The sequence below is a fragment of the Rhinatrema bivittatum genome, chromosome 1, assembly GCF_901001135.1.
Source record: "Rhinatrema bivittatum chromosome 1, aRhiBiv1.1, whole genome shotgun sequence".
Lineage (NCBI taxonomy): Eukaryota > Metazoa > Chordata > Amphibia > Gymnophiona > Rhinatrematidae > Rhinatrema > Rhinatrema bivittatum.
In genome coordinates, this window is record NC_042615.1 from 86,289,124 (window position 1) to 86,315,941 (window position 26,818).

The window sequence follows — 26,818 nt, forward strand, 5'->3', positions numbered from 1 at the left end:
AGTGAAGGCATTCCAAGGAACGACATTGAGGAGAGGTTTGTATTTATTTATTTATTTATTTATTTATTTATAATTTTTTTTATACCGACCTTCATGTTGAAAGAAAACATATCAAATTGGTGTTCATGTAACAGAATTGCACAATGTATTACATAAATCAATGTTGCACAGGGCATTACACTGAACAAGAACAAGAGGAAAATGTGCATAAGTTTGCATTTTCAAAAGTATGAGAATAAAATTTCTAGGAAAATAATCATTTAGAAGGTGTAATTGTGTGTGGTTAGTTTTGGTGGACTAATTTTCAAAAGGGAATGTATGCCATCTAATTTGCATGCACAGTTACAAAATTACCCCCTTTATGTGTATTTGTTTCCAAGTTTCATAGTCTTACTCCCATTACCATACTTCTTCTGTACCAAGAACAACATTTTTTCCATACCTAAAATTTGAGATATTACATATGCATTTTCTTGACGTTGTATCAATGCTTGATAAAATAGAAATAATATTTTTAATTCATTCATGTCTCTTTCATTCTTTTCTCTGTCCTCAATCCTCATGGCATATTTTCCCTTTGTTCTTCAGTCTTCTTCATCTCATCTTTCATTTTCTTTCTATTTTATATGCTTTATTTTGGGGGTTTTTAAACTATTTTTTATGTTTCTGCCTATCCTGTTTATTGTTTCATTTTTCACTTATTCTCTGCCTTGGCTTACAGTTATATTTGTTTTCTTTTCAATTCTTCTTTAGTTTCTTTTTTGATCTCTCAATTTTTGTTATTGTAGCCTTTTCCCCTTTACTGTCACTGTGATTCTCTATTAATATGTTTTTCTGTCTTATGGCTTTCCCTTTTTCTTTTTTCCTATCCTCTTCTTTTCTAGGCATGTTGGATGGTTTTATGCCTTGTGCATGACTAAATGAATATAGTGGTGGCACATATTAGATACTAATCTAAAAGACTGATAAATGTTATGTTATTTTATGTGTTTGCGTATTGCTTTCATTTTATGATTATGTATGTCAAATATTGTAAACCACTTTTATAGTTTTTACTGATCATGCAGTATATAAAAGTGTTAATAAAAAAATAGATTACCAAATATGGTGTACTTTTTTTAGCCTGATCATTCTTGTATGAATTTTATGGTTTTGATCAATAACAATAAACTATTGCCGACATCAAATAAGTATGAACCCATTTATGTTCTGTCATCAGTGTGCCTTTCCATACATATTAACATAAAATAGGCATACATTTTAAGAGCTCAGGTTTCCAATTATACAAACAAATATATCTCATCCTGTGGAATCTAGCATTATGCAATATAAGGATCAATAAATTGAACTGATGTATGCAACTTTATTACCCAGGAAGTCTAGAGATCATCCATCTTATAAACCCAAACTTATAGCACAAAAAGAAGTTCACTGATGATAAAAACAAATAAACAAATTCTGGACAAATTCAACAGAATAACTCAGTTATTGAAAATGAATACCTGTACAGTCTTCTTTTTCACAGCAATATGCAATATTCATCCATAGCAGGTTATCATTTAAGTCAGATAGGTAAGTTAAATCTACTTCCCATTGTGGTATTTTTTTTATTTTGTCCAAAATAATATATTCACATCTTTTTAGCTAAAAATAATGTGAAATGGAAAAGTTAGATTAATATTTATAAGCATAATAATATAAAAATCCATGTTGGAAACAGACCCAAGATAAAGTAGCCAAAACACAGAGCATCAGTGCAATAAGATGTTCTATTTACTTATATATTCTCTTTATTTCTAATGAGGAATTATTCCTAAGTGGGTAGGGGCATTGAATTAAGACCTACTAACAAAATCCAGTTTTCAGACTGTACAAAGAAACAGACTTCCAAAATTACCACAGAAGGCCTTTTATGTCACTGAATCCTATTACAGAAAGCCATAATTGTAGGCATCTCCAATGCTGATAGGAAATATTTAGTGAGAATTAAAGAACACTTCTAAAAACAACAACAGAGAGAGCAATAGGAATAAAGCACTGGAAACATCAATTTCCCACTACATATATAACTTGAACTCTAGCAGGGCTGGTGTTAGCATTTTGCTGCCTATTACAAACAATTTCTGTTCTGCCCCCAATGCCCTTTTCATTCAGGTTCTGTCTTGAGCCCACCACACAAAAAAAACAAAACAGCTCCTTCCAGCAACCTGAACTTTGTAAACTGACACTCGTCACCCTCCAAGTCTTCACCCCCTCTCCCAGAACCCATGGCTGGTGCAAGAGGGTAAGTACCCTAAGCAAACCTTATAGTCTTGCAGCCTCCACCCTCCCCAGCCTGCTCCATGCACACATTGATAGACTCTTCGGTTACATCATCTTTAAGACCTGGATGAACCTCTAGTTTAGTCAGTAAGAATGCAGGTTAATATAAGGGAGAGATTACCATTCAAATGCAGCCCCTCCCTTTGAGAGTTTGGATTGGCTGCCCCCCTTGTGAATCTATATAGCAGCTCTCTACAGAGAGCTCAGGAGGTAGTCCCTTATGGTTTGCTGTGAATCAGATGGTAGAGAGGAGATTTTGCTAAAGTTGTTTTTTCAGGCCCAGTCAGAGGAGCTAGGCAAACCCTGTATGGTGATCCTGATCAGGGTCAGGAGGGGTTTCATTACCCATTCCATTTGCTAGCTGCTAGGATTTTCCCTCTGGGTATTTTTTTGGGTTTAAGCTTTTAAGTGGTAGGAGCCTTCTAAGAGCATGTATTTATTTATTATTTATTTATTTGCTTTTATATACCGACATTCGTTGGAGTACATCACATCAGTTCACATTATAATAGGTGTTATAGTATGATAAGGGGTGTCTTTCTATTTTTACATTGTAACCTTAAACCTTAATGGGTCAACATAGAACAATAATAACATTATAAATTAAATATAGGATATTGCAAGAGTCAGAAGTAAAACTGGGCTAGGGGGTCTCTTAAAAGAAACTATGATACAATATATACAATGTAGCATGAGACAGTAATAGAATACAGTGAGGCGTGTAACCGATATATGACTTGGATTAAGGAGTCTTAAAGATGGTACAGGGCGACATGTGGGGGGGGGGGGGGGCAGGCGGGGGGAAGGGAGTATGGCAGGGGTGGGGTGAGGGGGGATTAGCCTGTGTGTTGGTAGGCTTTGTAGAATAGTCATATCTTCAATTGTTTTTTGAACGATTGGGTGGAAGGTTCCAGTCTGAGTTGGTGGGTAGCTTGTTCCAGAGGGTGGGACCAGCTACTGAGAAAGTATGTTGTCTGGTGGAGGTAAGATGGGCTAGTTTTGTGTGGGGATGGCAAGCAGGTCTGTGTTTTGGGACCGCAGGTTTCTCTGGCAATCGTGGGGTTGGGGAGGGTCTTTAGACCAGTTGCTTTTTCCATTGTTGATGGTTTTGTGGAGGAGGGTGAGGATTTTGTATTGTGACCTATGCGTTATGGGGAGCCAGTGGAGTTCTTTTAGAATGGGGGTGATGTGTGATGAGCAATTGGTGTTTGTGAGAGATCTGGCTGCTGCGTTTTGCAGCAGCTGGAGAGGTTTTGTGGTGGAGGCAGGTAGTCCGAGGAGGAGGGAATTACAGTAGTCCAGCTTGGAGAGAATGAGGGACTGTAGTACTGTGTGGTAATCATGGTGGAATAGAAGTGGTTTGAGTCTTTTGAGGACTTGTAGTTTGTAATAGCCCTCTTTGATTGTTAGGTTGATGTGTTTTTTCATTTTGAGTTCAGAGTCGAGGGTGAAACCAAGATCTCTGACTTCATTGGAGAGGATGGCGTTAGGGTGACTGGCAGTGAAGTCTTGGGTGTTTTTTTTGAGGGTTTGTTTGAAATGTGTAGGATTTCTGTTTTTTTGTGGTTGAGGGTGAGTGATAGCTGAGTGAGGAGGTTCTTTATTTGGATGGAGAGGGAATCCCAAAATGAGATGGTGTCTGGTATGCTTTCTTTGATGGGGAGAAGAATCTGGACGTCGTCTGCGTAGATGTAAAATGAGAGGTCCAGGCTAGAGAGGAGTTTACAGAGGGGGAGCATATATATATTGAACAGGGTGGAGGAGAGGGATGATCCTTGAGATACTCCGTGGGGGAGTGGGAATTGTTCTGATTCACAGTTGTTGAAGCAAACTTTGTAGGATCTGTTGGATAGGTAGGATTGAAACCATTTGAGGGTGTTTTCTCTTAGCCCAATCTCTGTTAGTCGTGTGATTAGTATGTCACGGTTTACGGTATCGAAGGCGGCAGAGATGTCTAGAAGGATGAGGAGGAAGAAATGGCCGACGTCGATGCCTTGTAGAGCTGTGTCTGTTAGCGATAAGAGGAGAGTCTCAGTGCTGAGAGATTTTCTGAAGCCACTTGGGCCCAGAGCATGAAACACCCTATGTCTGGGGCTGTGCAGGTTAGGGAAGACCTGCCCTCCATACCATCCACGAGGAAAGAACTATCAGTGACTGGCAAGGAGAAACTCCAATGTTAAATCCAGATGAGAAAAAAAGACTTTGCTTTCAAGATCCAGAAGGAAGTTTTGGCTGTCCTTCCTTTCAGTTTGAAGCAAAGAGAGCTGCTTGCTTCAAGGAGTTACTTCCCATCAGGGATCCAGAAAGAAGAAATAAAGAGACTATGTAAGAACCAAAGAGATCCAGAAGATCTAACTTTGAGTAAGGGAAATCACAAATCACTGGGGACACCCATCCAGTGTTTTGGCCACTCTTGGAAGAGAGATAAATTTACTCTGTTTGCCACAGACTCTTTTTCATTTTTACCAGATTGGAAGGGGGTTCTGACTAAGCTAAATGGATCCTGCCCACCTGGGAACTCCACCTAACCAAGCCCTGGAGGGTTGATGTTTCCCTGGCCTTGGTATGTGAGTCCTGTACATATAGAGGCAAAAGTTGTAACTGAGAAAACGAAAACAAGAGAATTCTCCGATGCAACAGTTTGAGTTATTGTGCCATTCATCACCATTGTTTGAACAGTAAAGACTGTAATTTGGGATACTAACTCAGTAACTACATAGTATTTATTTTGCATTCCCTGTACCCATGAGGGCATGTACCCTCTCCCAAGGAAACACGAAAGGAAAATGTGAAAAAAGGACACCCCTGTCATAATGGGCTCTGAAAGTAAATTTTCCCCCCACCCATGAAGGATGCAACCCTGGAATTAAGAGAGACTGTGAAAGAGCTAGCCGGCGAGTGATTCCAGCCAAAAGAGAAACAAATTTGTTTATGGCCCCCACCTGTGCAGGATAGGCATAGCGGGTTACACACAGTTATGAATTATGCATTTATAACAAATTTTGCATGAAAAAGAATATTCAAAATATAGTCTTCTGAGGTAAAAATATCACTTACCATATAAGAACATAAGAACATGCCATACTGGGTCAGACCAAGGATCCATCAAGCACAGCATCCTGTTTCCAACAGTGGCCAATCCAGGCCATAAGAACCTGGCAAGTACCCAAAAACTAAGTTTATCCTTTGCTACTATTGCTAGTAATAACAGCGACTATTTTCTAAGTCAACTTAATTAAAGGGCTTCTCCTACAAGAACTTATCCAATCCTTTTTTAAACACAACTACACTAAGTGCACTAACCACATCTTCTGACAACAAATTCCAGAGTTTAATTGTGCATTGAGTGAAAAAGAACTTTCTCCGATTAGATTTAAATGTGCCATGTACTGCTGAGGTGCCAACCAGAAAACACTGCAAAAAAGACCCTTGGAATCCATATGGTATTAAGGTTATTGCAATGTGTGTTGATTGTGGGCTCGACTCTCAAAAAGCCATGAGTAAACTTTATTACAATTACAATATAATAAATCTCCCATGCCAAAACAGCACTAACTGCTAGCACTCAAACAGTCATAAACCTTACCTATGAAAAGGCAACACTGCAAATATTACATTAGGCCCTAAAACATCAATATACCTCATATTAGGAAAATAGAACAATCCAGCCTGCTATAGATCCCTACACATTAGCAGAATACCTCTCTTCAGTCACATATGCAGAACACAGACAGACCCTTACCAAATACGGATTAAAGAGACCATAAAGTATAAATAGAAACTTGCAGGCAATAATTGAACTGGAAACCAAAACAAGTCAGCATCTGTATGCAGTGCAAGAATGGAAAAACAGAACAATCACCAATCCCCAGATGTTAAACAATAAAATCAAGGAATATAATAATTACATGAATCATAATAGTAAAAACATATGAATAAAAAGAATATTACAAAATAGTTGATAAATAGAAGATCCAATAATTAAAAACTCATAAACATGTAAGGGATTTTTGTTTCCCTTTACTAGTAAAGGAGTGTACCATTAAGCTGTGAGTTCTCTACAAAGATAATTGAGAGAGGTTTGAGTTTTGCTCGCCCATGTGGGAACAAGCAGATGATGTGTCCTAGTTGCTTATCATCCCAAAGCACCTGCTATCCTTCTGGATATTAGTTTGGATTTTGTTGGAATAGGAACTCTCTGTCTCCTGTCTAATGTTTTCTTCTAAGTTAGGGAAAAGAGTAAGAAAGTTTCCATTTAGGGATCGGCCTCCCCGTGATTCATCTGCCTTTAGACTTGTTTTGAACTCTTTTAAACCATTTTTCCCTGTGAGAACCAAACCCCCTGCTTGCAGTGGATTGGGGCATCCCTGCATTCTAGGCTGCATTTGGGGTATAGACCTGCCAATGACCTGTTACAGAGAAAAAATATTTTTGCATTAACTGATTTATGGTACTATCTCCTTTGTATGGGGGCAAGAAGGTTTTTCCACCCTTCCTGCTTCAGGTTTTAATTTTTTCCCTTTTTGGATTCCTCTAATATTTTTGTTCACTTGGAATAGATAACCCATGCTACCTGTGAAGCTTGACCAACCAGCAGATCACCTTGTTCCTCGTTCCAAACCAGGTTCCTCATTCCATGTCATGTTCCTCATTCCAAGTAATGTTCTCGTTCCAAGTGATGTCCAAGTTCCAAATCATGTACATGTCTTTTGAGTCATTTTGTCTGTCCTGATGCACAAGCCATTCCCAAGAGGCAGGTCCAAAAGGGCTATTGAGTGGCTGGAGTGCAACCCCAGAGTCCAGCATTGCATTGCTGGGTCTCACTCCTGTTCATGCAGGTTCAGTGGAGGCTTGAATGTTCCAAGTCTCCAAGTGTTACGAGTGTTCCAAGTCTCCAGGTGTTCCAAGTCATGTGTCAAGTTCAAGAGTACTCTAGTTTCATCCTATCTCATGCCCAGATTTTATAAGATACGTGCGGCTACGCGCGTATCTTATAAAATCCGGCGTACTTTTGTTCGCACGCGTGCTGATTTTTAAAATCTGCCCCAGTTTTTTGGGTACTTGCCAGGTTCTTATGGCCCAGATTGGCCACTGTTGGAAACGGGATGCTGGGCTTGATGGACCCTTGGTCTGACCCAGCATGGCAATTTCTTTTGATCTTATGTTTTTATGATGAAACAGGAAGACAGATGAACATGGAAAACCAGTAGATAAGGTTAGAAACAAAAGAAAATAATATATAATACAGATGCTTTTATCTGTTAATTTCTTTATAAAAATGGACATCAGCAGCTGTAAATTCAAGTGGCTCACATCTGTATATGTTAATGCAGAACACGGAACACTCAGCACAGAGGGGTTTTTTCCTCATCCATGTCAGGAACAACCACCACCATGGGTAACTTGGTCACAATCCTCCACTATTTTGAAAATGTCAATGATAACATTATCTCTGATTCAACTGACAGTACTTTCCAAAGACTTGTCCTTTGTACCAATACCTAGATTTGATGTTTTCTATAAGAGGTTTGACTTTTTAAATGTGTTCACTTTTTGAAAAATCAAACATTTTTTTGCTAATTCTATTGAAGTTTATATAAATCCTTCCATGGTATGCAATTAATTTTTGTGGATGCTGCCTGGACCAGAATATGCTGTAATCAAAAAAATTTTCATTCATTAGAATCTCAGGATATTCATAAGATTGAGGAGACATCAAAGAATACCTTTTGTAATTTTATAAAAGTTCTGCAACAATTATGAAATTCTCCAGATATTGTGATCAAGCCAGCCAAAAAGGGTGGACATTGGTCATTAAAAATCACACTGCTTATGTAGCTGAAATCTGACATCAACTTTCTGATGTGGAATACTATCAACCTTTCTCATATGATCCTATGCCGATGGTCTGAGCCCTCATTGAAAATGAGGTAGATATGGCTTTAAAAATTGGGCATGTAACCCAGAAAGAAGCATCTTTTTTAAAGTGTTCCCATCCTATCACACTGGTCTTTTATACTCTGCCTAAGATCCACAAGAGGTTCAGTGACCCCTCCAGGATGACCTATCATTTCAAGGAATAGTTCACTGTTAGAACAATTATCAAAGTTTGTAGATTTATTTTTAGTACCATTTGTCTGTGAATTACCATCATTTGCAGAGACTTACATGATATGATCTCACAATTAAAGAGTATTCCCTGTGGCATTGATGACATACTCTTGGTGCATTGGACATGGAAGCCTTGTATACTAACATCCCTCAAAGAGGTGCTCTTGACATGGTTCATTTTTTCCTTGAATAATGCCTCTGTTCACATTGGATTCCTACATCCTTACCAGTTCATCTTACTGAATTGGCTCTAAGAATTTATTTCACATTTGATCAGCAATATTATCAACAGATATATAGCACTGCGATGGATGCCTCGATGGCATCCAATTTTGCAAATCTCTATATGGGTATTTTTTAAGCCAATTGGTTAACTACTCATATGTTCCATCAACAATACTGTGCTGAAAACTCTACATTGATGACATCTTCATGATATGGAAGGGCACTTGTGCCTTATTAGATCAGTTTGTGACTTGGCTGAACAACAGAGATTCTAAATTAAAGTTTACTATGATTTATTTATTTATTTTATTTAGACTTTTTTTATATACCGAAGTATAGCAGTAAGCCTTCACTCCGGTTTACATTTCAACAACTTAATACATATAACACATTCGTATAACATATATTCAACCAAATACAAACAACTAGTTACATTTAGGCAAGAAACAATAGTGTGTAAACATGTATGAAGGAGTACGATCTGAATCGGCCTTATGATGTGTGAAACATATAAAGTTAAGTATATAAAGACATAATATAGATGTAACCTCGCTCAGGTGGTGTGTTAATGAGAGGATTTCAAAGGAGAGGAGAGGTATAGGGACGGAAAGGTTCTCGAGACGTAGGGGGGACAAAATAATTAGGACACAGATAAAGTAAAAGGGTTAATGAGAAAAGATAATGGGGTGGAAAGATGTTAATAAACGCAGATCTGGGAGGGAAAGTATGATTGCTCAGATGGGATTGTTCTCTCCACCTAGCTTGATGGACTCTCTACATCTAGCTAGGTGGAGAGAACATTGCCCAAATCTCATCTTTGGGTGAGTTTCCTCACTCCGAAGGTCATCAAATCTTCACAAGAGACCACTGTTCTATTCGTACGTCTCACGTTGAATGTCAAAGTGGCCCCTAACCCCCTACACTAATACCTAAATCTCACCTCGAGTTACTAGGTGGGCCTACCATAGGGATACAAATACCTATCTAGGGAGAGGACATTATGGCTAGGTTCTCTCTCTCTCTTTCTTTCTTCCTCCCTCCTCCCCAGGCAGATGCTCTGGGAGCTTCAAATCTACTAAAACAGGCCTTGCAGGAGACAGCACAAAATGCAATAAATCCTTACTGCCCTGCCAGCTATCACATGGTTTAATGCTTCTGAAAAAGGTGTAGTTAAAATTGGCATTAAGTCTATGCAATAGCACTTCACAGACAGGTAAACCCAGCCCACCCCTAACTCCTCCTGCTTTACAAATTTGCATCGCACCATACAATATGGTGCTATCGAATGCATTAAACACATTGGGGCGGATTTTCAGAGCCCTGCTCGCCTAAATCCGCCCAAATCCAGGCAGATTTAGGCAAGCAGGGCCCTGCGCGCCGGTGAGCCTATTTTACATAGGCCTACCGGCGCGCGCAGAGCCCCGGGACTCGCGTAAGTCCCGGGGTTCTCCGAGGGGGGCGTGTCGGGGGCGTGTCGGGGGCGGGCCCGGTCGTCGTGGCGTTTAGGGGGCGTGTCGGCAGCGTTTTGGGGGTGGATATTATGGCTAGGTGCGCTCTCTCTCTCTCTCTCTCTCCCCCTCCCCCCCCCCCTCCGGGACCATTAACAATGGTCCCCCAGTGGTTGAATACAAGAAGTCTGGCATCTATCACAGTCTGAAAATGTTATTGTAATTTGTGCTAACTTATCCCTTTGCATAGGTAAATAGTGCAAATTGCAATAAACTGAATATTTGCATAAACCACACCCCTTTTGCTATCGCATGCAATACTTATCGCATTTTGATAAATCCAGGCCCGAGTTAGTAAGGATTGGAATGCTCCGGTCTAAGCTGCTCAGCCACTGGAAGCACTCTCTCTGCCCTTCAGGGTACTTCATCACTAACCTGGGTATCTGCTCCTCGAGGGCCCTTCTTCTCTCTTTCAGATGCCTAGCTGGGAAACCGGGTACTCGCTCCTCAAGGGCCTGCATTCCCTAACCTGGTGCCTGTATCTGCCTGCCAGGATCTTCATCAATACAGCCAACTGCTCAGTGAGTACTAACATTCTCAGTCTGCCTCATCTTCTTCAGCGCTTGGAGTCTACATCCAGGTTCTGCCTCTACTACCCTGTGCTGTCTTTCAGCTACTTAAGTGTGGGACTGGTCTCCTCTGCCAAGGACCCCTGGACTGTTTCTACTGAGTTACCTTCACTACTGTCCAACCCGGGTAGTACCATCAAGCTGTATAATAAATACAAATTCTCTATGTCTGCATGTATAGAGTCTAACCTGGCACTGCGTTCCTCACAGGGCTCCTCCCAGTGGGAGTGGCCATTACCGCAGTGCCCAAGAATCCACTTCAACACCTCAAAACGATAACAATGTGCACAATGTCAGGCTATTTTATGACACGCACATAAATATGCGTACAAGTTAAAAAATAACTGTATTCCTGGGTGTGGGCTGATGAATGCATGCACAAAGCAGAGTTGCTTACCTGTAACAGGTGTTCTCACAGGACAGCAGGATGTTAGTCTTCACATATGGGTGACATCACAGGATGGAGCCCATCACGGAACACTTTTGTCAAAGTTTCTAGAACTTCGACTGGCACCTACTGGGCATGCCCAGAAATGTACTGACAGCAGGGGGTCCCCCTTCAGTCTCGTCTTATAGTAAAACATTTGTGCGAAAAATAAAATAAGAAAACGTAAATGAACCCAACTCCGCTGGGTGGTGGGCGGGTTTCTTGAGGACTAACATCCTGCTGTCCTGTGAGAACACCTGTTACAGGTAAGCAACTCTGCTTTCTCACAGGATGGTAGTCCTCACATATGGGTGAGTACCGAGCTGAGGATGCCCGAGCAATGCGCCAAATGTACCCAAAGACGTCAAACAGGCACAACAACAGGGGTGGAAATTTGGTTAGGAGGGCATTCTGTTGGGAAGTTAAACTGAAAACAAATTGCGTAGAATAGACTGGCCAAAGATGGAATCCTATGTGCCAGCCTTATCCAAGCAATAATGGGCTGCAAAGGTATGGAGAGAACTCCAGGTAGCAGCCTTACAAATATCAGCAAGTGGCACCGAACGTAGGTGCGCTACTGATGTCGCCATGGACCTGACAGAGTGTGCTTTTACACGGTCTTGCAACGGAATGCCTGCTTGCTGGTAGCAAAAAGAAATACAGTCTGCTTTCCCACAGGATTTCTCAATTTGATGGCATCGAAAGAGATAAACAATTGAGTGGATTTCCTGTGGGCTGACGTGCGGTCCAGATAGAAGGCTAGAGCACGTTTGCAGTCCAAGGATTGCAGAGCCTGTTCTGGGTTTGAATGGGGCCTGGGAAAAAAGGTAGGTAGGACAATAGTTAGATTAATATGAAATTCCAACACTACTTTCGGTAAAAATTTAGGGTGAGTGCGGAGCCCTACCTTTTCATGCAGAATTTTAGTGTAAGGCGGGTAGGTAACTAAAGCCTGCAATTCACTAACTCTGCAAGCGGACGTGATCGCAGGAAGAAAAACTACCTTCCAGGTGAGATAGCGGAGATCACAGGAGTGGAGAGGCTCAAACCATCCCAAAACCATCCCAAAACCACGTTAAGGTCCCAAGCAAGGGCCAGAGGGCACAGTGGAGGTTTTAAGTGGAGTAAGCCTCTCATACAGTGTATTACTAAGGGTTGTGTTGAAATAGGCACATCCCCCATGCCTTTATGAAACACGGCCACTGCGCTGACATGCACCCTGATGGAGGAAGTTTTCAGGCCTGCCTCCGACAGGTGCCAGAGATAGTCCAGAAACTTCACCGTGGAACAAGTGAAGGGATCTAAGGACGTAGAAGTGCACCATAATGTAAACTTCTTCCAAATGGAACAATATGATCTTCTCATGGAAGGCTTTCGTGAAGCTACAAGGACTCGGGACACCGACTCTGAAAGGTTAAGAGGTTGGAGTATTAACCTTTCAACATCCAGGCAGTCAGAGATAGGGCCTGGAGGTTGGAGTGGCGCAGGCATCCGTTGTTCTGATTTATCAGAAGTGGATCCTTTCTCAGAGGAATGTGGCAGCATACTGATAAGTCCTGGAGGACTGGAAACCACACCTGGCATGGCCAGTGAGGGGCTATCAGAATCATTATGCCCTTGTCCTTCCGTAACTTCATGAGAGTCTTCGATATGAATGGAAGTGGAGGGTATGCATAGAGGAGACTGCTGGCCCATGAGAGGGCGAAAGCGTCTCTCAGTTGCAAGTTGTGGCTGCGAGTGAGGGAGCAGAAGTTTTCTACTTTGTGGTTGTGGATTGACGCAAAGAGGTCTATGTGAGGGTAATCCCGACATTGGAATATTGCGTCCGCTACCATGGGGTTGAAAGACCACTCATGCGGAAGAAAAGTGCGGCTCAACTTGTCCGCGAACACATTGTCCACGCCCGGCAAGTAGGTGGCTGTGAGGTACATCGAGTGGGAAAGGGCCCTCGCCCATATCTGTGCAGTTTCCTGACACAGGAGGTAGGAGCCCGTTCCCCCTTGTTTGTTGATGTACCACATCACCACTTGATTGTCAATCTGAATCAGGATGGCCTTGTTTGAAAGGCAATCCTGAAAAACCCCATGGGCATATCTGATTGCCTGAAGCTCCAGGAAATTTATCTGGCGTTTGGCTTCCTCTGGAAACCAGGTTCCCCGAGTCTGCAGGTCGCCGATATGAGCACCCCACCCTAGATTGCAGGCGTCTGTTGTCAAGGTAATTTGAGGCTCTATAGCCTGAAATGGAAGGCCTTGAGTTAGACTGGAGTGTTGCATCCACCAGGCCAGTGATGGTCGGAGCTGTGTGGTAACATGAACAATGCTGGACATTGGCTGACAAGCTTGAACCCACTGGGATTTTAGGGTCCACTGCATGACTCTCATGGTTAGGCGGGCCATCAGAGTGGCATGCACCAAGGATGACATGTGACCTGGCAGTATGAGGAAGTGACGAGCAGTATGAGGAAGTGACGAGCAGTTGAGGATACTCAAGTCTGTAAAAGATGCGCTAGAGAGGCCAGGGTGAAAGCCCGATCCTGAGGGAGGAAGGCTTTCACCTGATTAGTGTCTAGGTCGGCCCCTATAAAAGATAGGGTTTGGGATGGAACTATCTTGGATTTGGGTTAGTTGATTAGAAACCCTAGGGAAATCAGGGTATGAAGAGTGAGACGCACGGACGCCAATGAGGTTTGCTGAGTCGGGGCCCTTATTAACCAATCGTAGAGATAAGGGTAGACATGGACACCCTGACTCCTGAGGAAGGCTGCGACTACCACGAGGCACTTGGTGAATACTCGTGGAGCAGACGCCAGGCCGAATGGCAGTACAAGGTACTGGAAGTGACGAGGGCTGACCAGGAATCGCAGGAATTTGCAATGAGATGGAATAATTGAGATGTGTGCGTATGCGTCCTGGAGATCTAGAGGGCATAGCCAATCTCCTTTTTGAAGAAGAGGACGTAGAGACCCCAAGGTTACTATCTTGAACTGCTCTCTTTGCAGATACTTGTTTAGGGTGCGAAGGTCCTGAATTGGATGAACACCACCTGACTTTTTTGGAATGAGGAAATACCTGGAATAGAACCCTGCCCCGTTGGGAGAGGGGCACTGGTTATATTGCCCGGGACTGGAGGAGGGTTGATACCTCCTGTCCAGAAGAAGAGAGTGATCGGATGATCCCCACGTCAGCCGAGGTGGGGATTCCGCCGGTACAGTCAGGAAGTTTAGGTGGTAACCCTGAGTGACGACTGCAAGTACCCTTTGATCGGTGGTGACTGTGTGCCAAGTGTTGGTGAAGTGGCACAACCGGCCACCGACTGGTACTGATGGAAGAGGAGGTTGGCCTATGCTCTCCAGGAAGGAGTCAAAACCCTGATGCTGGTCCTGGCTGAGGAGCAGGTTGGGTCTTTTGAGGTCGGGACTGCCTGGACTGACCTTTTTGATAAGGCTTGGAAGGGCGACCTCGGGAAGCTGGAGGATAATACCTTCTTGGTTTGAAGGCTGGTCGCTTAACATCTCACCTGAATGTCATCTTGAAGGTGGATGAGAACTCAGCAGGCACTGAAGAAAGTTGACGCAGTGTTTCATGGTGGTCCTTGAGCTGTGCCACAGTCTCTTGAATTTTGTCTCCAAAGAGATTATCCCCATTACACGGCAGATCAGCCAACCTGTCCTCTACCTCCGGTCTGAGGTCGGAGGATTTCATCCAGGCCCACCTTCTTGCACTAATCCCCACTGCGGACACCCTAGAGGCAGTGTCAAATATGTCGTATGCAGTGCGGACCTCATGCCTACCAGCATCCTGGCCTTTCTGAGCTAGAGCATTAAGTTCATCCTGGAATTTATCAGGTAAAGAGTCAGAGAAATCCTGTATCTTTTTAAAAAGGTTCCTGTTATACTGAGTCATGTACAACTGGTAGGAAGCAATGCGAGATATAAGCATTGAGCCATGAAAAACCCATCTTCCAAAGCATCTAGGGATTTCTGTTCCTTTCCTGGAGGTATGGGGGAATGAGGTTTGGAACATCATGCCTTTTTCTGGGCTGATTCCACAACCACAGAGTGATGATCCAGTTGTGATCTTTGAAACCCAGGAGCTGACTGCACAAGATAGGTGGCATCTGTCTTACGATTGATAGGTGGAACTGAACCTGGATGCTCCCAATTCCTTTTCAGCAGGTCAATGAGGATTTCATGAATGGGAATTGACATGATTTCCTTAGGAGCATCAAGAAACTGGAGTACTTCCAGCATCTTGTGCCTTGAATCTTCTTCTGTCTGAAGCTGAAATGGAATTGTTTCAGACATTTCTTTAATGAAATTAATAAAGGACAGAAAATGGAGGAGAACGTCTTCTCTCTTCAGGAGGGGAGGGCTCTGAAGGCAGATCATTGGTATCCTGGGAAGAATCATCAGTCCAAGGATCATAAGGTTGATCACCAGCTTCCTGAGGATCTTCATAAGGGAGAAACAGCGTTAATCTGGAAGGGCCAGGCCTAGGTATCGATGGCACTGGAGGTGGCACCGACGGCATCGATGATGGGATCGATGGAACCAGCGACATCGATGGATGAGACGGTGGCAGGATCCCAGACGGCGGTATGGGTATCATGTTTCTTTGTCTTCTGATGACACAGGTATCAGCATTGAAGGAAGAGGACATACCGGTGTTCTCGGTTCCAGCGGTGGAAGGGCACCGAGCAACGAATCCAGTCTATCCAATAGCAGTGCGAGCGCAATGGGAATCAGATTGGTGATCGGCTCAGGCACCGGTATCGGCATTGATGGAGGCTGGAAGCCCTGCAGTGCTTTACCGATGGCCTCTTGGATCATCCAATCCAATTCCTCACGGAAGCCTTGGGCGTGGAACCTCCGGCACTGGAGTAGGAGGCAGCACTGGTGTAGATGGAGGGTCCACTGGTGAAAGTGGAATCGCGGCTCCCTACACCGATGAAGATGGGGAACGCCTCGGTGATCCGGTCATAGATCATTGAGATGGGGCCTTCTCTGGATGGGATTTCTTTGTCGGTGGCTCTGTCGATGCTGATGCCAAGGGCTTGCCTGGTTCGACAGACTGAGCCTTCCTATGCCACTGTAGATGCTTTTCACGATGTTCTCCTTGGTTCTTCTCCTGAGGCAAGGAGGAAGAAGTCGACAACTTAGGCGTAGTAGAAGCCGGACGAGCAGCACTGGTGTCTCGTCGCTGGCGAGAGGTCAATGGCACCGGCTCAGTCGAAGTCGAAGTGGTCGATTGGGTCAGGAGTTTTGAATGAAAAAGAAACTCCATCTTCTCTAAACGGGCTTTACTACCCTTTGGCGTCATTTGGGCACATTTGGTGTAAGTTAGGGTATCATGGTCGGCGCCCAAGCACAATACACAAACTCTATGCAGGTCTGTGATGGACATTGTCCGAGGACAATCAGGGCCCCATTGAAAACCCGACACCATGGCCTCGACAAAAATTTAGCTGCGGTGCGGTCGATGGCCGGTAGGCCCCGAAGGGGAAACTCAATGGGAATTGACTGCAAACAAGGGTAAAAACTTACCTTTCAACTGCGGAGTACAGATATCAATAGGGGGACCCCTATGGGGTATATTTATTTGAAAAATTTTTAAAGAAGTTCTGTCAGGAAAATTCCTGTCAGGAATCTCAAGAGAGCTCCTTAACCCGTCTGGCTACTGCTGCGCGGAAAACAAAGAGACTGAAGGGGGGACCCCTGCTGGATGCAGGGTCAGTGTATTGCTGGGCATGCCCAGTAGTTGCCAGTCAAAGTTCTAGAAACTTTGACAAAAGTGTTCCGTGATTGGGCTCCATCCTGTGATGTCACCCATATGTGAGTACTACCATCCTGCTTGTACTGTAGAAAGTTATTGCCCCTTTGTTAACCACTGGCTAGCAATAAAACTTAACTACACTGTGGGAGCTCATTATTTTCTTGTGTTTGGGTGAAGGATGCTTGGGTGACCATATAGATTTTGAATTTGGTGAAGAGATGACCATCTGGTTTTTGTACTTGGGGGGGGGGGGGGTGTGCTTGGACATCTACATTATTTTTGTATTCAGGGGTATGTGGAGAGCTGGGTCATGGAACTCAATGGACAGACACATTACTGGCAGCAGAAACACAGATGTGTTATCACCTTTAGTAACACATGCATTAGCAGTCATTGTGAGACTGCAGTTAATGCTCTCTTCATCATAGACTTTAGCCCTTTCATAAAGAACATGTTAAATGCATCACAAACCTACAATAGGCCCCTTAAATTGTGCTTGTTCCCACTGCTCTGATAACCTCATTGATTTCAGTCAGTGAAAGGGTGCTTCTTGGCTTACTCCCTGATAGTATGTATTATGTGTTATAATCATCAGGAAGAAAGAAAGCAAGACAGAAAAAAATTACTTAATTACTTAATATTTTCTACTGTTTTAAGACTTAATCTTCATTGCTAAAAGGGAGTAGACAATTTAAAAAAGGTACAGGCATAGTTAATTTCTTTTCTATATTAAGGAAAATGGAAAAAATCATGACAGAATAGCTATACTAAAGAACGAGTGGATTTCAGAAGAGCTGTTTAATGAATTAAAATGTAAGTTAAAAAATATTCAATATAATGCAAGGAGAATATTCCTGGATGTTCTGCATACTTTGTAAATGTTTTACAGTATATGCTGGACAGAATTTGAGCAGGAGACTTAGACTTATCTTACCTCTTTGAAAGCTTTGAGGCTTATGTACTAAGCTGTGTGTTTTTGGAAGCAGTATAACATTTTTCACATGCTATTTTTTGTTTGTATGCAAATGACTCCATAGAAAAATGAATTGGCATCACAGCAGCTCATGAACTCTTAGTTTAAAAAAACACTTTGCATCCAAACTATGGGCCTCATTTTCCAATATCGCATTGGTAACGCATTAAGGGGCGTTTCCCATGAAAATGAGGCTTTGTTTCGTGCAGGGGGAAAACATTGCGTGCTGCGATGTTTTCGCCATTCACGGTTTTCCCGGTGCGCGATAAAACACCCAAAGAATCATCGCAGTGCACAATATGTTGTCTGTATCCAAGAGAGGTTTATCGCAGCTCATGTACCTATGCCCTAGACAGGTATTTGTATCCCTATGGGAGGGTCACCTAGTAACTCGGGGTGGGGATTAGGTATGAGCGTAGGGGGTTGGGGGCCACTTTCACATTCAACATGAGACGTACGGAAAGAACAGTGGTCTCTAGTGAAGATTTGCTGGCCGTCAGAGCGAGGACACTCACTCCAAGAAGAGGTTTGGGCAATGTTCTCTCAACCTAGCTGGATGGACACTCTACCTGGGCAACAACAAGCTAGGTTGAGAGAACATTGCCCAAACCTCTTCTTGGAGTGAGTGTCCTCGCTCTGACGGCCAGCAAATCATACAAATACCTGTCTAGGGCATAGGCACTATAGCAAGTCTCTCTCTCTCTCTCTCTCTCTCCCCCCAAGCCATTTGGAATTGTCGTGGACCGCAATAACCCTTTACTGGCCCGTAACGCAAATTAAAGTGTTGTAGCTAGGAGCCGCACTAACACTGCGGCACACGCTAACTGTTTTACATATGCTCCGCCCCCTGAATATAAAATTACGAATTTGCATTCGCAAATCGCGTTAACGGCTGTTAGCGCGATTTGCGGTATTATCTCCCACGATAAAACCTTGGAAAATGACCCCCTATGTGCAAAATGTCACCATTTGCAAATGCAAAAAACTTCACAAAAAGTGCTTCACAGTCTAAAAATTTAAATTGCATGCAATATTTTGAGACAGTGCATGAAGCACCATTTACTAACTTTTTCACATTTTAGTATATCAGCTGCTAAATTTAAAGAGTTATAATGTACCCTTCCACTTGGGAAGAAAATGAATTAATCAATAACCTTCCATACTTGTATTATGAAACATACCACACAAGGTGCCCCTATTCTAAAGATACTCAACCCCAAAAAACACCTTGATAGAAAACATTTTTTTACTCTTTTGGCTATCAAGAGGAAAAGTAAATATTTAAATGAGAGCGGTGTTGATTTCATAATTAGTCATGACTAGGTACCAGCCAGGTTACCAATAACATACTAATCATTAACCTTCACCAAATCCTCCTCATTGCATCACAGTCAATAGAGTATAAAAATAAAGTTTTTTGTTTATATTTTTCTCAATGCATATAAAATTATTTTCCACAAATGATTTACTTTAATAAAATTGTTAACTTTGTTGAATGCACAAATCGATGCTCCATGAATAAATTATTTTGTTGAAAAACAAAAAATGATAACTTCTCATTTTTCTATTAATGAATATATTTAAATCTCATGATTGATTGCTGCAATAATCCAAAATAATTTAGCTTTATGATTTCATTCCAGCTTTATAATTCCAGATGGAAGGATGTTATTTTCCAAGCTGCGTTATAGGCTTTTCGCATGCTACCCAGGTAGAGAGTCCATCAAGCTAGGTTGTATAAATTTCATTCTTGTGTGAGTTTCCCCACTCCGAAGGACCTCAAATCTTCACAAGAGTGTACTGTTACATAAGAACATAAGAAAATGCCATACTGGGTCAGACCAAGGGTCCATCAAGCCCAGCATCCTGTTTCCAACAGTGGCCAATCCAGGCCATAAGAACATGGCAAGTACCCCAAAAATTAAGTCTATTCCATGTTACAGTTGCTAGTAATAGCGGTGGTTATTATCTAAGTCAACTTAATTAATAACAGGTAATGGACTTCTCCTCCAAGAACTTATCCAATCCTTTTTTAAACACAGCTGTACTAACTGCACTAACCACATCTTCTGGCAACAAATTCCAGAGTTTAATTGTGCGTTCAGTGAAAAAGAACTTTCTCCGATTAGTTTTAAATGTGCCATATGCTAACTTCATGGCGTGCCCCCTTGTCTTTCTATTATCCAAAAGAGTAAAAAACCGATTCACATCTACCCATTCTAGACCTCTCATGATTTTAAATACCTCTATCATATCCCCCCTCAGCCGTCTCTTCTTCAAGCTGAAAAGTCCTAACCTCTTCAGTCTTTCCTCATAGGGGAGGTGTTCCATTCCCATTATCATTTTGGTAGCCCTTCTCTGTACCTTCTCCATCGCAATTATATCTTTTTTGAGATGCGGCGACCAGAATTGTACACAGTATTCAAGGTGCAGTCTCACCATGGAGCGATACAGAGGCATTATGACATTTTCTGTTTTATTCACCATTCCCTTTCTAATAATTCCCAACATTCTGTTTGCTTTTTTGACTGCCGCAGCACACTGAACCAACGATTTCAATGTGTTATCCACTATGATGCGTAGATCTCTTTCTTGGGTAGTAGCACCTAATATGGAACCTAACATTGTGTAACTATAGCATGGATTATTTTTCTCTATATGCATCACCTTGCACGTATCCACATTAAATTTCATCTGCCATTTTGATGCCCAATTTTTCAGCCTCACAAGGTCTTCCTGCAATTTATTACAATCTGCTCTTGATTTAACTACTCTGAATAGTTTTGTATCATCTGCAAATTTATCTCATCTGCAAATTTATCTCACTTGTCGTATTTCTTCTCCAGACAATCACTAATGGCTTCCACTCTCATCCGGCCTTGGCATTTATTTTCATGAACTATGGACTCCGGTACCTCTAGGTTAAAGCACTTTCAAGCTTTAACCCGTTCTCTCTATCGTATCTTTCATAATTAATACTTGCCTTTATCTTCCTTCCAGCTTGTTTTAAGCTTCCAAGTTCTTGACTCCCGTTGATTGTAACTTTGACTTATTCCTATCTATGGTTATTTATTGTTTACCTGAATTGTTCCTTCAGTTATACCCTATGTTAAATGTAAACCGATCCGATATGGTTATTTACTATGAAGGTCGGTATAAAAAACTGTTAAATAAATAAATAAATAAATAAATAAATAAATAAATCATTTATAAATATTTTGAAAAGTAAGGGTCCCAATACAGATCCCTGAGGCACTCGCCCACTCGCTTCCACTGAGGAAAGTGTCCATTTAATCCTACTCTCTGTTTCCTGTCTTTTAGCCAGTTTGTAATCCATGAAAGGACCTATGACTTTTTATTTTTCCTAGAAGCCTCTCATGAGGAACTTTATCAAATGCCTTCTGAAAATCCAAGTATACTACATCTACTGGTTCACCTTTATCCACATAAAGGTGTTCTGTTCGTATGTCTCACTCTGAATGTCAAAGTGGCCCCTAACCCCTACACTACTACCTAAACCTCACCTTGAGTTACTAGGTGGGCCTTTTATAGAGGTATAAATACCTAACTACTATGAGGCCCTTATAGCTAGTCTCTCTCTCTCCTTCTTTCTCTCCTTCTCTCTCTATCTCTCTCTCTCAAATTATAACAATTGTGGCACACACCACAAAGTGTGAAAAAGTTATCACATTCTGTGCTAATACCTATGCAAAGCACTAAGAAAGCTTATTTATCACAAACTGTGCTATTACTATAAAACACACCTCTCTTCCTATCACATGTGATAGTTTGATGAATCCTGGTTTATATTCTATTGACGTTGAGATACTGAGGAGGGTTTGGTGGAGGTTACTCGTAACCTGGCTGGTACCTAGTCATGACTAAGTATGAAACCAACATTGCTCTCCTTTAAATATTAACATTTCCTCTTGACAGCTAAAAGAGTAAAAAAAAAATTCTATCAAGGTGTTTTTTTGGAAGGAGCATAGTTGTATTATGACATATTATAATTCTAATTAGTATTTGTCAAGCCAGTCCTGGAAGATCCCTTATCCAGTCTGGTTTTCAGGATATCCACAATGGATATGAATTAGATAGCTTTCAATACATAGGAGGCAGTACCTGCAAATCTATCCTATGCATATTCATTGTGGATATTCTGAAAATCTGACTTGCTAATGAATGTTCCAACCCTGGCTTGAGAAACAATGACTTAAATGGTTGAACAGCGATTGATTTCAAATATGTTTTATCTTTCAAAAACTAAAATAACCAACCTAAACTGACAAACTCCTGACTGCTTAAAACATGAGCTAAATAAAACACAAAAGATGAATGCTTACAATTTGTATAATGTTGAAGTTTTCTTATTCCAGCAAGAATTGACGATCCTAGTCTGTGCCCGTTGGGAAAGAGGCAAAAGAAAGAAGTAAAACTACGCTGAGGCAATGCATGCGACACAGGTCTGCCACGTCTTCTAAATTCAAAGCATCACTGACAACCTGCTAGAAGATCATCAGAAAAAATATCATCACACTTCTATACCGCACATGACTGTACATCAGAAATGATGCCTAAACCAATCAAATAATTTGATTGACTAAAAGGCATAATTATAAGAGCCGAATAAAGAGAAATCAGTCCTAGTCGTTCTGCCCCCCTAACTAAATTTACTTTGTACAGTTGACACATTTATTTTCCACAGCCATATAATATCCAGTTTGTTATTTATATATAGTTAAAAAAATTATACCCTTTTATTTAAGGGTATAAATGGTTTTTAACTATATACTGCAGAGATATGATTGCATCAAGGGTTCCAAATAAGCAATGGGATATAACCTTGCAAAAGCAGCAAGCAATTACAACCTTAAACAGCAGTAATATTTCAGCATTGGACTTCTGCTGGGGTAACCAACATTAAGTGATGGTTAAAATCTGAACAGAATGAGCATTGAGAAGGCTGGATATTTTGGGGAGAACAGCCTCTATAAATTTTGGAGGCTATGTGGAATATTACAAAATTTGGTAAGAAGACAATGGAAAAGGGACCACAGTATTGACTTAAGTATGGTTCTTATAAGAATCAAACAGGAAGATGACCAAAGCATGAGATGGCCTGCAAGTGGGGATGATGGAGGCCAAGCACTTATAGATTTTGGACATGCCAGGTTCAGATATGATGGTGGGGGAGAGGGGTTTGGGGGTACATTGAAGACATGAGGGGAAGAGAACTGGTGTTAGTTTCCAAATGGGAATTGTATGTTCATCTATTTAGGAAGGTAGAAATCAGAGTAGACTGGATGGCCCAATTGGTCTTTCATTTACCATCATTTATTATGTTTACTACATTACTGGGCCTAAACATGGAAAAAAGTAACTCTGTTTTTCTACAACTTGACTTTTCAACAATAAAAGCTCTGTTTTTTGAAACTATCTAACCTCCTGCAACATATTTATTCTGTGATACACTGAACCAAGGGAAAAGTGATAAAACTTACTTAGCACAGCACTATACTAACATCCTATTAAAGATGTGCAATCCCACGGTGATGGTTTGTCTCAGTAATTTCCCTGCATGTATCCCTTTTCTATGTCTTCTTTCACATTTCTCTTTCTTTGAAATCTTTCATCTGTTGCTGTGCACTTCCCTGATTTTACAATATCTCTGTATATTTAGATGTTCTCTTTCCTTGTATCTCCTGTATTCCCCCACTCCCAATGCCTTTATTTTTTATACATGATGCCATTTTTCTGTTTAAAATTATCCTTTTTTCTCTCTGCTATATAAATATTTCTTTCTCTTATGTTCTTCTGCTTGCAAAGTGTCTCTCATGGCTATGAGTTGTCTCTCTCTTGATAACGATTATGACAAATATTTTCTTTTCCTGGCATGTCTCTTAACTTGAAATATGTGCTTTCCTTTAACTTTATTTTATATTTACCTTTTTCTCTAGTACATCACTATACATGTGCAGGCCCACTGAGCATGTGACAATGCAGACAATGCTCCTAATATCCGAACCTTTGGGCCACAGGTTCTTAAGCAGGGCTATTTTTTCCTCTACCTGGAAATACAAAATACATTATTTCCACATACATACAAAACATGCAATATCTTTACAAATATACAAATAATCACAAACTATTAAATGCTACATAGTGTGGGGCTTTCCTTGTGTAACCCCACAACCAGTCTGGTTTTCATGATATCCACAATGACTGCAGGAGATAAATTTGCATGAATTGGAAACCCAGGATAAGTAAATTTATCTCATATATATTCATTGTGGAAATCATGAAAACTCAACTGCTGGAAAGAACCAACATAGTTAAAACACAGTTTCCTTTAAAATGCCATTCTCTTCTTTGTTACAAGCCTAATAGTGGCTTTGTTTACAATTCACCAGTACGACTGGGATGCCTCAGCTAGAATCTTCTGTGTTGTGCTGTAAAAGACGGAGAACAATTTTCAAAATGGATCTAGTCACTTAACCACAGAATTTGGTGGCTAGATCCTGTGTTTGCAAACTATCCTGCGCAGAGCAGCTGAACCTAGTCACCCAGTTTCTCTAGGTGGCTAGATTTAGCTGCTCTAAATGTAGGCCTTCCAGGATGTATAATATTGGACAAAGAAGATAAATTGCATGTGCATATTGAATATTCTGACGCACGCATGTTATTTCCCCTGCCTAACCTCATCCACAGATAAAACAAATGCAATGTATGGGGGCACTGTTGTACCTGTGTACTTTTTCCACATAGTTTCTTTTCTGAGAATTTGCTATTTTCAGGTTCCGAAGTGTCCCCCATACTTTACTGAACTATTTGTGAAAATTGCTTCCTAAGAGGATAATTTTCAAAACTGCTCATGTGCAATCATTTACACATGTATATTGGTGCAAACAAAGTTGCTACTGTATTTTAAAACTCCACAGAAATCGATATGTATAGGTTATAAAATACAATTACATATGCGCGTTAAATGCTTGGGCATGTAAAAGCCATGAGCCATGCAATTTTGGACAATCTGAATAAATGCTGATCAAACTGATCCAGATAAGCATGCTGCTGCTTAGCCAGATAAATCAGAAAATAGCCAGATAAGAGCTGCTTCCTATCCAGATAAGTTTAAAATTTTCCGTTTAAGGAGCTGCAAAAGTATGACTTAGCCGGATAAATTGGAGTTTAGCCAGTTAAGTGTACGCACATTGATATACCCATGTATTGTACTTCAAATTTTAAAAAGATAGACGAGTAGATTTTACTTGCATTAATTAAATGCTTTTATCTCCCATGTTGGCTTTTACACGGTTCAGTCTGGGGATTTATAACATGTGCACAACATTGAAAATTACCATTTTTACCAATTAGTCTACCAGTTCGCCCCAGTCCAACTGCAGAACATGAAGACCCTTCTGGCTCTTCAGCCTGAAGTCCCTCCATTTCACCCAGACTCCTACTAGTCATTTTTTCACTATTTTTTTAGATAATTTTTTATTCAATAATCCAACATATCAACATTAAACGTCTGAGCAGAAATAGAGTATTTCCATATACAGCACATATATAAATGTCCTTCCCCCGAACCATCTCCCCTCCCCTTACTTCATGAGTTCCAGAGTCTCAAAGTACCAGCTCATGTCCTAACAAATCTCAACAATAGAGGTAAATCATAGTAGCCAAAGTGTCAATAGACTGCTGATCCTAACTTTATCTTGCTTTTCAGTTCAGGGGACAACAAGTTCAGAAAAGGAGCCTATAATCATTGACTCAACAGTTGACTCAACAGTTGACTCTACAGTTGACTTTTCTTGGATCCCATCTGCACTGACTTCCACTCCAAAAAGAACAAATCCAAAACAGATGAACTCCAAGATGCCAATGATGGACTTAAAGTAGCCAACCACTTGGTCAATATCAGACAAAGAGCAACCAAATAATCTTTGGTTAGCAACAATTCATCTGAAACACTAACAGATAATGTTGGATCAATATGCCTAATTAAGCAAAAAGCTGTTGACTATGTAGAACCGAAACTTTGGTAAGAACATAAGAACATAAGAAATTGCAATGCTGGGTCAGACCAAGGGTCCATCAAGCTCAGCATCCTGTTTCCAACAGAGGCTAAAACCAGGCCACAAGAACCTGGCAATTACCCAAACACTAAGAAGATCCATGCTACTGATGCCAATTAATAGCATTGGCTATTCCTTAAGTAAAATTGATTAATAGCCATTAATGGACTTCTCCTCCAAGAACTTATCCAAACCTTTTTTGAACCCAGCTACACTAACTTGCACTAACCACATCCTCTGGCAACAAATTCCAGAGCTTTATTGTGCGTTGAGTGAAAAATAATTTTCTCCAATTAGTCTTAATGTGCTACTTGGTAACTTCATGGAATGCCCCCTAGTCCTTCTATTATATCGAAAGTGAAAATAACCAAGTCACATCTATTCGTTCAAGACCTCTCATGATTTTAAACACCTCTATCATACCCCCCCCCCCCCCTCAGCCGTCTCTTCTCCAAGCTGAACAGCCCTAACCTCTTCAGGCCTTTCCTCATAGGGAAGCTGTTCCATCCCCTTTATCATTTTGGTTTGCCCTTCTCTGTACCTTCTCCATCGCAAGGCCGGAGTGCACCTTTACAACTGGTTATTATCTGTTATAATTCCTGGGCTTTTGATATTGTTGACACAATCATAAATAAACTTTAATAAGTATCTGAGTTCATACAACAAGCTATCAACCATGACCATGTGTGAGCAACCGGGTTATGGTCAGTATGCGCTTGTCACAAGTTCCTGCAATGCATCAGTAAAGCTGGTACATAAAACAATTCCATGCATCAGGTGTACTTTTACCATTTGTAATTTCATTTTCTTCTTTTATTACTATTGCCTGAA

General features: G+C 41.2%; 1 protein-coding gene across 1 annotated transcript in view; it reads right to left on the bottom strand.

Moving 5' to 3' along the window:
• Positions 1-26,818, bottom strand: part of DDX60 (DExD/H-box helicase 60) — a 444,355-nt gene that overhangs the window by 402,599 nt on the left and 14,938 nt on the right. Inside the window, 4 exon segments of the mRNA XM_029604155.1 lie at positions 16,708-16,745; positions 22,253-22,329; positions 22,331-22,414; positions 23,855-23,977. Coding sequence (XP_029460015.1) covers positions 16,708-16,745; positions 22,253-22,329; positions 22,331-22,414; positions 23,855-23,977 — 322 coding nt within the window.